The 13,487-nt window shown below is 33.5% G+C and overlaps 1 protein-coding gene across 3 annotated transcripts; it reads left to right on the top strand.

Annotated features, from left to right (window-relative positions):
• The first annotated feature begins 2,224 nt into the window (after positions 1-2,224).
• Positions 2,225-13,018, top strand: LOC111366062. 3 transcript variants are annotated; one of them, XM_022986720.1, is made up of 12 exons: positions 2,225-2,611; positions 5,392-5,571; positions 6,094-6,204; positions 6,891-7,226; positions 7,436-7,612; positions 7,706-7,990; positions 8,803-8,925; positions 9,087-9,284; positions 9,535-9,788; positions 10,355-10,559; positions 11,378-11,683; positions 12,572-13,018. In XM_022986720.1, exons 1-12 carry the CDS (start codon positions 2,420-2,422, stop codon positions 12,860-12,862), a joined length of 2,658 nt encoding a protein of 885 aa, XP_022842488.1. In that variant the 5' UTR covers positions 2,225-2,419; the 3' UTR covers positions 12,863-13,018. The 3 variants fall into 3 exon arrangements, with proteins under 3 accessions (XP_022842488.1, XP_022842479.1, XP_022842492.1); XM_022986711.1 differs by lacking the exon at positions 2,225-2,611 and adding an exon at positions 3,896-4,282; XM_022986724.1 differs by lacking the exons at positions 2,225-2,611; positions 5,392-5,571 and having other exon boundaries at positions 6,124-6,204; positions 6,896-7,226.
• Positions 13,019-13,487: the final 469 nt, after the last annotated feature.

The raw sequence follows: 13,487 nt of genomic DNA, 5'->3' as shown, positions 1-13,487 counted from the left end.
TATATATATATATATATATAATTTATTTATCTTAAATAAGCTAAATTATTGTTATTTTTCCAAAATAAATTTGCTAACTGTTTAATTTAGTCCAAACCAAAAATATGATTTCCCTATTTCGAATTTTCAGCCCAAGTCTAACTAATCAAATTGATCTAAATTTTATCCAAATATATTATTCTACTATAGTATCGTTTCTACAGTTTTGAAATAATCGAATTGAAAGCTCAGCTATACTTCTATTCATTATTGTGAGCTCGCTATCTTTACGTTCCTGTGATTATAACAATCAAATTTATAAAAGACTCAGCAAAGAGATATATAAAAGAAATATAAGATTGAATTATATTATTTTGTAAGAGCTAATATTTTAACATATTATTAATTGAATTAATATAGTGTTGTTGTAAATATTAAAAAAATTTAATTATTATATGGATTTCAGGAACCAAATGGAATCAAACTGAACTCGAATGGTTCTATAATTAAATTTGGACACGACGGCTCCAATACTAAATACTTGAAATTTCGGGTTAAATTCGGTTCTAGCCCTACTGAAAACTAAGCTTGTATTAGCCTTGGGCTTGTTTAGAAGCAAGCTGAGGCAACGAGTGATCAAAACCCATTGCCACCTCTAGATCATAATGGAGAAAAATAATATACATTCATGCATAATGTTTACATCAGCTCTACTCAATCATAAAATAGACTGATCAAATAAATTTTCAATTTTCATACGTTTCAAGTGTAAACAGTAAATAAACAAGATAAGTAACAAAGTTTTTTCGCTAATAGATGACATAAAATTTAATGACAATACAACTTAGCCCCTGTTTCTTTCCCATTATTTGCCCATTAAAATGAAAAATATGACCGTTATTCTTCACATCAAATCACCATATTTGACTTTCTATCTCTTGTGTGGAGGCTCGTAACGACTATATTTTTCATTCTCATTTTTACATTAATGTATACCAAATGGGACTTAATTTGTTGCTTACAAGGTAGAAGAGAAATTGGTATAATCAATCTTAAATTTATTGGCCGGGTAATAATGGGTCTCCAATTAGAGAAAAAAAAAATTAAATTTTTGATAAATCATCACATGATGTTAGTATGTTAAACTTTATTAAAGCTGTGCACTAAATTATTTCCTCAAAAAAGGTTATTAAAATTGAAAAGGAAAAAGAAAAACAATATTTTCCAGCCAAGAACAAGAATTCCTTTCATGATATCTTATTAGGCGACAAGAATCTAACAAATGTTACATCATTGGATCACAAATCAGTTAGCACAAATATTTCAAAAATAAATTACAACTGATTTTGACTATTTAACAATCTTATTCAACGAATTTTTTATTTTTTTGTCGGATGTTTTTGAATAAAAAAATCCATTGTGGGCTCCATTTTTGGATATGTTATCTAATAATACTACTATTTTTATTGTGATAATTATATATTAATTAATCAGGTTTTATTGATTATTCATGCTCCAAAATTTCCAATTCATCCAAAAATTTACTATTCCAAATATGACCAAAAAGGGAAAGAAAATCTAATTATTAGCTAAAATCAAGACCTTTAATTTGTCGTCGAGCGTTACAATAGTAAAAGAAATTTCGCCTTTTCACCATAGCTATTTCTCGAAATATTTATATTTTTTATATGTATGTTAATAATGATGCCGGTTTTAAAAATTAAGTAACCTCTCTAATGACTCAACTCTTCTCCGCATCGTATTAAACTTTTGAATAATATTATTTATTACCACCTATTCTCTTCATCAATCTATAATTACTCTCCTTCAAATTACCCACCTAAACATGACTAATATATTTGTTAGATGGCATATCAAATTAACATTTATAATTCTAATACAAATAACCAATGGTTTTATAACAGCACTAACTACCAAATCCATTTGTAAATTCTTCCATTTTCTTGATCCAATCATCATAAACATCTCCCACCCCCCCACGCCCCACCCCCCTCAAGAAAAAGACCATACCGTGCACTCTCTGCAGCCTATCTTCCTTGTGCCTCCTGTCCTCGATAATACGACCCGGCGCTTCCCTCGGCTTTTTTCACTTTCCACCTCATTAACAAGATCATTTCTAGTACTTCTTGTTTCTCTCTATATATACACACATATTCACACACACAATATTATAACCTTGAATTTCTTTAGTATCAACCCTTTTCAGTCTCCATTTCATTCCTACCATTTTCGGAAGCTGTGGGCACGAATATGATGAATACATGCACAAATAATGTGTTACTGTATAAGTCAATATATTAAATTGTGGGATCATTCACTTTTCGAAAATGGGATTGATGCAACAGTGTTTTACCTGATCTTAATTTACAGTTTGTAGAAATAGGAGAGAGAGAGAAGAAGATTTCTTCTTACTTGGAGTATGGAAAATATGTCCATTCAGAGATATGTATACATATGGATAGCAGTAATGATGATAGGAACAACGGGAGCTGATATTTACTGTGTGAAGGGGCAGCCTCAAAGGATTCTTTTGGATACAGATATGGACACTGATGATTTCTTTGCACTTTTGTACCTCTTGAAGCTCAATAGATCAGAACTGGATTTGCAGGTGCACATACTTGTTTTAATTTGTTGTCATGTATGTTTGATAACAAGATTTTAGCTTATTTTTTAATTAATACTTTTCAGTGTTATGGATACTCCCTATAAACTATGCGATTGTTGTTAAATTGTTAGTTTAATTAGCAATTTCTCCATTTGAGGCCAGTAAGTACACCGCAGAAAACTTGTTCTTAGTAAGAGAGTCGACTCGTAAATCATTTTTTCTCCAATTGTTCTATTTCTAAAACCTCTTTTATCATCAAGTTTTATTACTCGCAGTATATCTTAACTGCCTAAGATATACTTCCAATAATTTCTCATAAAAGTAAAGTGAGTGGATGTAGAAATCCATGTTATCATGAAGTTTCATAAAGCAAAAGAAAAGAAGGTTGGTTGAGTCAGTTTCAGTTTGCGCTTTTTTGATCAATTTGGTTATATCTTCATCTTTAATTTGCTTTCTATGACTTATTAGTTCATTATTCATCTATATCTCAGAATGGTATTTATTAAATTTGACTAATACGTCTTCAAAACTCTCCCCATCCACTTAACGAAAATTGTTCGTGTGTCAGGTCTTCGATAAAAAAAGGATTTGACTTGTGGACTCAGTGTCAGGGGAAAAGTTTAAATATATAAATTTGTTAGCTGTCATTGAGTTTAAGTTTTTAGACGACGTAATCAAACAGAATATGATCCTAGTTTTTATGTCAATGTGTGAATCTACCTTTATAATTTTCCTTAAAAGTGGATATTCTATTTTTATTGAAATTTTCACTAAATTGACACAAATTTGCATTGAGGCATAAAATCGTGCTAGTGAAACTAAATGGATCATAAGGCATCCCTTCTTTTTGACCAGTAGATCTGGTTATGAACCAAAGCAAGGTGAAAGAAAAAAATTTATGTAGTCAATCTTAAATTTATTAGGAGCTTCACAATTGACCTAGTAGGATTTTCTTGTTCCCATAGAACCTATAAAAGTAAAATCCCTCTAGAAGGGGCTAAGGCCACGATGTTTATGAATAAACGATTTCCTTATAAATGAGAAAGAAATATCCATCTTAAAAAAGACCATACAGTGCACTCTCTGCAGCCTATCTTCCTTGTGCCTCCTGTCCTCGATAATACGACCCGGAGCTTCCCCCGGCTTTTTTCACTTTCCACCTCATTAACAAGATCATTTCTAGTACTTCTTGTTTCTCTCTATATATACACACATATTCACACACACAATATTATAACCTTGAATTTCTTTAGTATCAACCCTTTTCAGTCTCCATTTCATTCCTACCATTTTCGGAAGCTGTGGGCACGAATATGATGAATACATGCACAAATAATGTGTTACTGTATAAGTCAATATATTAAATTGTGGGATCATTCACTTTTCGAAAATGGGATTGATGCAACAGTGTTTTACCTGATCTTAATTTACAGTTTGTAGAAATAGGAGAGAGAAAGAAGAAGATTTCTTCTTACTTGGAGTATGGAAAAAATGTCCATTCAGAGATATGTATACATATGGATGACAATAATGATGATAGGAATAACGGGAGCTGATATTTACTGTGTGAAGGGGCAGCCTCAAAGGATTCTTTTGGATACAGATATGGACACTGATGATTTCTTTGCACTTTTATACCTCTTGAAGCTCAATAGATCAGAACTGGATTTGCAGGTGCACATACTTGTTTTAATTTGTTGTCATGTATGTTTGATAACAAGATTTTAGCTTATTTTTTAATTAATACTTTTCAGTGTTATGGATACTCCCTACAAACTAAGCGATTGTTAGTTTAATTAGCAATTTCTCCATTTGAGGCCAGTAAGGATGTAGTTACACCGCAGAAAACTTGTTCTTAGTAAGAGAGTCGACTCGTAAATCATTTTTTCTCCAATTGTTCTATTTCTAAAACCTCTTTTATCATCAAGTTTTATTACTCGAAGTATATCTTAACTGCCTAAGTCATACTTCCAATAATTTCTCATAAAAGTAAAGTGAGTGGATGTAGAAATCCATGTTATCATGAAGTTTCACAAAGCAAAAGAAAAGAAGGTTGGTCGAGTCAGTTCCAGTTTGCGCATTTTTGATCAATTTGGTTATATCTTCATCTTTAATTTGCTTTCTACGACTTATTAGTTCATTATTCATCTATATCTCAGAATGGTATTTATTAAATTTGACTAATACGTCTTCAAAACTCTCCCCATCCACTTAACGAAAATTGTTTGTGTGTCAGGTCTTCGATAAAAAAAGGATTTGACTTGTGGACGCAGTGTCAGGGGAAAAGTTTAAATCTATAAATTTGTTAGCTATCATTGAGTTTAAGTTTTTAGACGACATAATCAAACAGAATATGATCCTAGTTTTTATGTCAATGTGTGAATCTACCTTTTTAATTTTCCTTAAAAGTGGATATTCTATTTTTATTGAAATTTTCACTAAATTGACACAAATTTGCATTGAGGCATAAAATCGTGCTAGTGAAACTAAATGGATCATAATGCATCCCTTCTTTTTGACCAGTAGATCTGGTTATGAACCAAAGCAAGGTGAAAGAAAAAAATTTATGTAGTCAATCTTAAATTTATTAGGAGCTTCACAATTGACCTAGTAGGATTTTCTTGTTCCCATAGAACCTATAAAAGTAAAATCCCTCTAGAAGGGGCTAAGGCCACGATGTTTATGAATAAACGATTTCCTTATAAATGAGAAAGAAATATCCATCTTTCTGTTAAAACTAAGGCTTAGCTTTTAGTTGGAAAATCATCAGCACTTTGCTGCAGGCTATTACTATTAACACAAATGCATGGACTGATGCTGGACATTCTGTGAATCATGTTTATGATATTCTTTACATGATGGGGCGTGACGACGTTGCTGTTGGAGTGGGAGGTGAGGGTGGAATACTTGAAGATGGTACCATACTGCAGAATGTTGGTGGATATCTGCCTATAATTGAACAGGTTTTTATCCTTTTCCTTTTGTTCTTTTTAAGTTACATACAAAATATGTAGCTAATGCAAAAGTTTATGTACCCTAGGAAGGTAATAGTAAAAGAAAGAAGACGAGTTTTTCTTTTTTCTATGACTTATGCTTTCTTATGGTGGTCCGAGGTCTATACTGCAGGAGGCAGGGGAATACTGCATCAAGATATTGTACTGACAAAACATTACAGATTACAAAGTTGATTAATACATTAAAACCTCACAAAGAAAATGTTGATATAATTTAAATAAGTCTGTTCCCTCTCTAGCGGTTAGACTTGTAGATGAGGTAGTTCAACAAGGTCTGAGACGGCAACTCCCGAGTTCAATTATCACCACCTCCTATTTATGAAAATTGTGCATGTTTCAAAACTTTAGGAAAAAAACGAATCTAGGTTGCACTTACAAATAAGTTTTTTTCCCCTCTATTTGTCATTGCAGTTCGGCATCTTTCTTTTTATTACCAAAGTGATATTCTAATAAATTGGTTCATTCTATCAGGGGAATGGTACAGCAGGATATTGTAGATACAGACAAGCCATTCCAGTAGGTCCTGGAGGAAGATTAGATAAGGATACAGACTTCGGCTTTCGAAAAAGCTTTCTTCCACAGGTATGCCCACTATGACGATTATGTATAGTGAGAAGCTTAGGTTTAATTAATCTTTCACTGTGTTAAGATTTGGAATTTCATTTTAAAAGCTTAATCTCATCCCTTATAAGTTGGTTAATGTTTTCATATTTATTCGATATGGGATTTTATGTCCCTACAAGATGATGACTCGTTTCAGCATACAAATCTTAAAATCCATATGTTCAATTTTTTTGAGTTTTAATTGGATCGAATTGCTTGTTAATGCGCTCTGATACCATATAAAAAGTTGATGTTTCATTTTAAAAGATTAATCTTGTTAAAAGGAGTAGCTCAATTCCTTATAAGTTGAACTATGTTTTCATCTTCATTCAATGTTGGATTTTATCCCTTTTAACACATTGCTTCGCTCTTGATAGATTGTGCAACTGAAATGCAAAAGGTTTCTCTTGTGCCATCAATTTAGTTTTGAAGTTCAAAATGTCTCCCATAGAGTTTATTTAAAAAATCTGTTAGTTGAAGTATAAGAACAATCTTAGTATGATCAAATAAGCTTTTAATCCATTTTTCCTAGGAATGCCGATAGAACAAAACCATCCAGTGCTAGAAAGGCAACCTTACTGAACAATCCAACGGAGCATTTTAATGTACCTGTTTTTCATTCTCCTTTTTCCTTCAGAGTTTCTTAATTTGGAATTTGGAACCAGGGCAGAAGGAAGTATTCACCTCTAAGGCAGCCCACTGCTCAGGAAGTAATGATGGAGAAAATTTCTGCTGGTCCAATCACTGTGCTCATCATTGGAGCACATACAAATTTTGCTATATTTCTTATGAATAATCCAAATTTGAAGAAAAACATTAAGCACATTTATGTCATGGGTGGTGGTGTGAGATCGAAAAACCCAACTGGTTGCTGCCCTAAGATGGCCCTCCCAGCATGCCAAACTCGGCAATGTGGAGACCGCGGAAATCTGTTCACTGCTTACACTAGTAATCCTTATGCAGAATTCAATATTTTTGGAGATCCGTTCGCTGCATATCAGGTACCTCAGTTGTTTGATTGGATATCTTGTTAGCAATTAAGCCCTCATCCCAATTTCGATATCAACGTGCAAAATGAAATCAGAACACTGTGGTTGATTCACCTTCAATTAGAGGGGGAAAAATGACCCATAAAAATTACACAGAGAGTTCATTAACCTATATTGGCTCTTTAGAGATTAATAAATCTGTCAGTTCTCTTATTCAACAGGTTATTCATTCCGGAATCCCGGTTACTCTTGTTCCCTTGGATGCCACAAACACCATCCCGATAACTCGTGAGTTTTTCGAAGCCTTAGAGAAGAATCAGCATACTTATGAGGCACAATACTGCTTCAAGTCGTTGAAAATGGTTCGTGATACTTGGGTCGATGATCATTTTTACACGGTAAAGTAATTGACAATGTCGACTTGAATAAAATGATTTCATTCAAACATGAAGTAGATGGAGAATTACTGATTGAAATCTTATGTAGTGCAGAGTTACTTTATGTGGGATTCATTTACATCAGGTGTAGCTACTTCAATAATGCGTAACAGACAAAACCAAAATGGAGAAAACGAATTTGCTAAGATGGAGTATATGAACATCACAGTTATTACCTCAAACAAGCCTTATCGAATATCTGACGGTTCAAATCCGTTCTTTGATGGCCTGAAAGTTCCTAGATTCAACTTAAAGAGAAATGGAGTTCATAGTGGCCATGTTCAGACTGGAATTCGAGATCCATTTTGCCTAGTAAAGAATGGAAAGGGCAGATGCATGGTAAGTATATGCCTCTCAGTTGAAGCTGAAGCAAAATACTCCTCCTACAAAGAAATTTTAACACTGCCTATTTTGTTACAGACTAAGCCTTCATCTCGATAACGAGTCAATAATGAAAAGAACCAAATCAAATACATTCACAAGAAACACACAAATTTATAATGATTCACCCTCAATATGAGAGTTGTTGTTACTTGTTGCTGCAGATTTTCACTATAGTATAGACAAGAGTATGTTTGCTGGCATCTCTCTTCACACAAAAAAAAATTCCCCCAATAAATCCTTTAACTGGAATATTAGGGCGACTTAATACATGTATAAATGCCTGATAAACTCATATGTCATGTCGATTCATAGTTGTATAAGTGGACATTATGATTAGGCTCCACAGAATCCAACATATTGTACCAATAGAATTGATCCATGGCCAGAAGGCAAGGGATGAATGTTAAGAATTTCATCTTAAAAGTAAATATTGTGTAGTTTTTGACAAGACCATCACAAATATTCTTTCTACTCTGGTGTTAGGAAATCCAGTATTTTTAACAGTGATGGATTGGTGTGTTTCCCCTACACCTAGGACACTAACCATAAATGCTTCATTAGATCTAGGTTAGGTGTAGAGGAAAAATCTTTTAACATTATAATGGTGCTGGTCCATGTTTGAACATGATCTAACACGAAGAAGTAAGGACACATTTCGTTGTTCTTTTTCTGCAAAATGTTGTTCATTGCAATGCTAGGTTACTACTCTCATATACCATATTTCTAATCATCTTCAATCTCATCACCAACATAATCGATATTATCAGGATGGCTATACAACAGAAATTTCTGGTCCAGAAGCAGTGCCTGTGCTTGTTGCTGTAAGAGCGAAGCCTAATAGCCATAATAGCAGCTCATTAAACAGAGAATTTTTTAAAAGCTTTCTAGATGTAAGTTGGTCTATCATTTTGCCAGTTATCTTTCCTCATACGAAAGCAAAATTTGCAGAACATTTTTCCAAGCACTTCATTTGCAGAATCACTTTTAGCACATATGATTTTTTATTACAGTTTTCTGATCCATCCGTAAATTATCTTCGTTGTTGTTAAAGGTCTTAAACCGACCTGAACAAAGTGGAAGGTTCAATTTTACTGCACAATTTCTTCATTATGAAGAGATTTTCTACAAACCAGATTTCCGGGGCAAGCGACTTGGGAAGAATATTGTTTTTGACATGGATATGAGTGCAGGAGACTTTTTATCTCTTTTTTATCTCCTCAAATTACCTGTGGAAATAATTAATCTCAAGGTAAAGTACAACGTATTTCTTTACTTTTTTGTTTTCTAGAATAGACACCATATCCTTGTCTAATAAAGTTTATATTCTTAAGCATTATATTTGTACCAAAAAGAAAAATGTACTTCACTCTTGTTTTGTTTAAGGTCTTATCAGATTATGGTACATATGTGTTACAAGATGTTACATACAGGAAATTAACGATCTATGTTATTTGTTGTCCTTATGAAATATCAGTGTATAAATTATGATTTTCATTCAGGCAATACTGGTAAGTCCAAATGGATGGGCAAATGCAGCAACAATAGATGTTATCTATGATTTGCTGCATATGATGGGGCGTGATGATATACCAATTGGTCTAGGAGATATGTTTGCACTCAACCAATCTGATAAACTTTTCCCTGCTGTTGGAGACTGCAAGTACCATAAAGCTATCCCTCATGGTAGTGGTGGCTTTCTCGATTCAGATAATCTATATGGTCTGGCTCGTAATTTGCCTCGAAGCCCTAGGAGGTAAAAAAAAAAGTTAAAATAGTTGTTTCTTTATATATTTTCATATTAATGATCTCTAGATTCAGGTCATTGCAGATGCCTGACAGATAAATTTTGATCCTATAGTTAGCTCAGCTAGGAGTGCCAAAAATAGTTAGTTCTTATAGATTGATGTATAAACACTTCCACCATGTTTGGTATATTAGAGTGGAAAAGCATAGGATAACATTAATAAAAAGTCAGGTATCCTTTTTTTTCTTCTCCTATTATAACTACTGTTGTGGACAAAATATGCCCTTTGTTTACTTGTATGAGCAAAAATTCCAAGCATACACAAAATCCTAGGATGGTTGTTTTAAGTAGTTCTAAAATCAGAAATGATAGTCACTGGATTCATCTTAAAATTTTCATTTCTCATTATTCAGTGTTTCTTCCTTTGGATTTGCTTTCCTGCACTAAGTCATTCCATGTTGGAGGATTGTTTTTCTGCTTCATACATTCAGAGAAGATTGAATTGGAGATTAAGAAGTTCGATACTTTTAATTACCTATCCATAAACTATGATTTAACTCTGTGTTTTATACTAGATATACAGCAGAAAATTCAGTGAAATTTGGTGCTCCTCGAGACACAGATCACCCTGAACTCAGACAGCCACTGGCTCTGGAGATATGGGGATCAATAGTAAAATCACTTGATGCAGGATCTAAAGTTACCATTTTAACCAATGGTCCTTTAACTAATGTGGCAAAGATTCTTCTTTCAGACAAGAATCTGAGCTCTCCAATCCAGGTGAGCAGCTTTGTACATTATCTGACTCGACTCTAGTTGTGATTTAGTTTCCGTTCTGTCATTTTTGAGGTTTTCACTAATGACATGTTTGGCATGCTAGATAGTAGTGGACAAGATTAAAGAAAAAAGAAGTTTCTAACTTTTTTGGTTGTCTTGTGCCATGTTACTGCTTACCAAACATGCCCTAAAAATTTATTGTGCGTTCCCAAGGCACTTTGTTGTCATCTTCAGTATCCGGCATATTTCTGGCAAAATATGTCCTGATTGCTCTTTTTTGATAATTTTGGAGTATATCATGCTAAAGTTTAATATTATTACACCATGCATGGTACACAGTGGAATACAAACTTTGATACATTTTAAATTTCTTTCTCTATCTGGTCGTGCGTTTGTCAGATAAGAAAGAAACGTAGTGTCCTAATTCAATATCCTTACACCATGTATGGTAAGTAGTGAAAATACAGTGGACAAAACTTCTCTCTTTCGTAATATTGTTCAGTGTCCATTTACCTAGTGAAAGCCAAGATTTCTGAAATGTGTTCAAAATGAAACCAGTTTGTTATTATTTTTCACTGCTACCTCCCTGTAAGACCAAACGCTCCTCCTTTAACTGCCGAGTCAGCTGTCTTTACCCAGCTATCTATACCCCCAATATCCTGCGACCTGCGTCAAGTGGTGGTACAGGGGCTTTTGTTTCTGAAGCAGCAGCATTTTACCGACTCCTCTAACCAAGCTTATTGATAAGTCAAGGATCAGATTTTCATGCACTATTTTGAAATTAGGGGCTTCTTGATGGAACATAACATCATTCTATGCAGGATATATTTGTAGTTGGGGGCCATATCATTAACCACAAAAGTGAGAAAGGAAACGTCATCAACATTCCTTCAAATGAATATGCAGAACTCAACATGTTTCTTGATCCTTTGGCTGCAAAAGTGGTTTTTGATTCGTGTCTTAACATCACACTCATTCCTCTTAGCATCCAGCGCAAGGTTAGCAGATTCGGTAAAATTTTGGAAAGGCTTTACTTGACAAAGAAGACACCTGAAAGCAAATTTGCCCGGCGTTTGCTGTCAAGATTGAATCGGTTGAAAATGACAAATTCTAGATATCAACATATGGTATGTGAAGTTTGATATCAGTTCTGATCATTACTAACTATAAACTAAATATAAATCAAGAGACAAACCGATTGTGCTACATGTATATAATGATTTACATTATAGTTTACATACACATGATGTCGTGACATATAATTGGGTCAGAATTTCTTCAATCAAATGAAAGAAAAAACTTCTTGACCCTCTTTTTGACACCTCATCAATATATAAACCATTGTATATGCACAAGTAACATAATTCTGAGACAAACACTTGATAAGAATAGAGAATTTGTGTTACTTTCCTGTTTATAGATGATGGAGAATAACATTATACTAATACTCAAAAAATCAGAAAATTATGATGCAGATCATCGAAAATATCTCCTCATTACATGGTTAAATACACTGGTGGCCGCTGAATCTTTAGCGCATTAAAGTTCATTTTGTTTTAAGTTATCTAGTGAACAATTTGGTTGGTCGTATTTGTTCATCAGTACTAACACAAAAGGTCAAGGGGTAGTCTAGTTATTTAACAACTAGGCTATATCGAACAAGGTAGTGACTAAATTATAACAAAATTTTAAGTTCGGTGATCTACATTGAACAAAATGAAGAAAAAATTGTTTAAAGTTTGGTGACCACTAATGTTTTTAAGCCTCCTCAAAAAATTTGCTAAGCTCGCTACAATATTCGAGCTCTTTAGTTTACTTTCAGAATGCCATTATGCACCTGAGTTGCACGAGCTTAGAGCTTTCCATCTTGAACCAGGCTATGGTCCTGAGATTGGCAGTATCGTGATTGACCTTGTAGTGACTATACCAAGATTTATTCGACTTTTATGTTAGCCTTCTGGACCATTTTAGGTATATTTTAACATTGTCTCAAACTCGCGTTCATTCTCATGCAGGACACATTTTTGGGAGAAATTCTTGGTGCAGTAATCTTGGCAGGTGACCGTTTCACATTGAAGGCAACATTTGAAAGTAAGCCTATCAGAGTTTTGGCAACTGGTATCGACTCCGAAGATGGACAGATGATTATTGATCAAAATCATGGCAATTCAGTGAAAGTATTGGAAGAAATAGTTCCTTTTGCTTTTTTCGATGCTTTTGCAAATCAGCTCGGGGACGAAAAGCAATCTGCCATCGTTGGAAGCTTTGAAGAACAGAGAAGAATTTGGAATACACCACAAAGGTGAAACTAAAATGAACCTATACTGAAGAAGGTCAAATTTCCAAAGAGGGAGATTTTTTCCTCTTTCCTTGTTCATGGTATGAAATTTTTATTCTTTATATATCCTTGGCTACATGCCAACATTTTATACAGTAATAAAGGAAAAAATTAGTAGTTTAAATACATATGCATCCAAGTAATACAATGAAAAATATTGTTACATTTTTGTTAGTGCGAAAATTGCTTGTTGTTGTCATCTTATAAAAAATTTAAGTTAATAGAGGGGACTGCATGTATTTACTTGTAAATAAAATTAAGCTAACTTTGCAACGAGTCTTCTCCATGTTCTGAGACCTTTTTAATCATTTTTTTTTTTAATTTTTAGATGCAAGCATCTAGATTTATGCCAAATTGTTTGTGTACGATTTTATTAAGGGGACGTTTGTTTCCCATTTTTGTAAGAATGAGAATGAAAAATATAGTTGTTATGGACCCCACACAAGAGATAGAAATTTAAATTTTGTGACTTGATGTGATGAATAACGGTCATATTTTTCATTTTAATGGAGAAAGAATGTGAAACAAACAGGGCTAAATTTTTCATTTGTTGGTTATGTTCTAATTTCGATTCATAAAACGAATCATCATGT

Source organism: Olea europaea, chromosome 2 (genome assembly GCF_002742605.1).
Source record: "Olea europaea var. sylvestris chromosome 2, O_europaea_v1, whole genome shotgun sequence".
NCBI classification, from domain to species: domain Eukaryota; kingdom Viridiplantae; phylum Streptophyta; class Magnoliopsida; order Lamiales; family Oleaceae; genus Olea; species Olea europaea.
This window is presented reverse-complemented; position numbering and strand designations above follow the sequence as displayed.

Bases quoted from the DNA above. Each gene is read 5' to 3' on its own strand.
- LOC111366062 (XM_022986720.1), top strand. From the start codon at position 2,420: ATGGAAAATATGTCCATTCAGAGATATGTATACATATGGATAGCAGTA. The intron at 7,227-7,435 runs GTACCTCAGTTG...CTTATTCAACAG, and splicing joins ATCCGTTCGCTGCATATCAG to GTTATTCATTCCGGAATCCC. The intron at 11,684-12,571 runs GTATGTGAAGTT...ATTCTCATGCAG, and splicing joins ATTCTAGATATCAACATATG to GACACATTTTTGGGAGAAAT.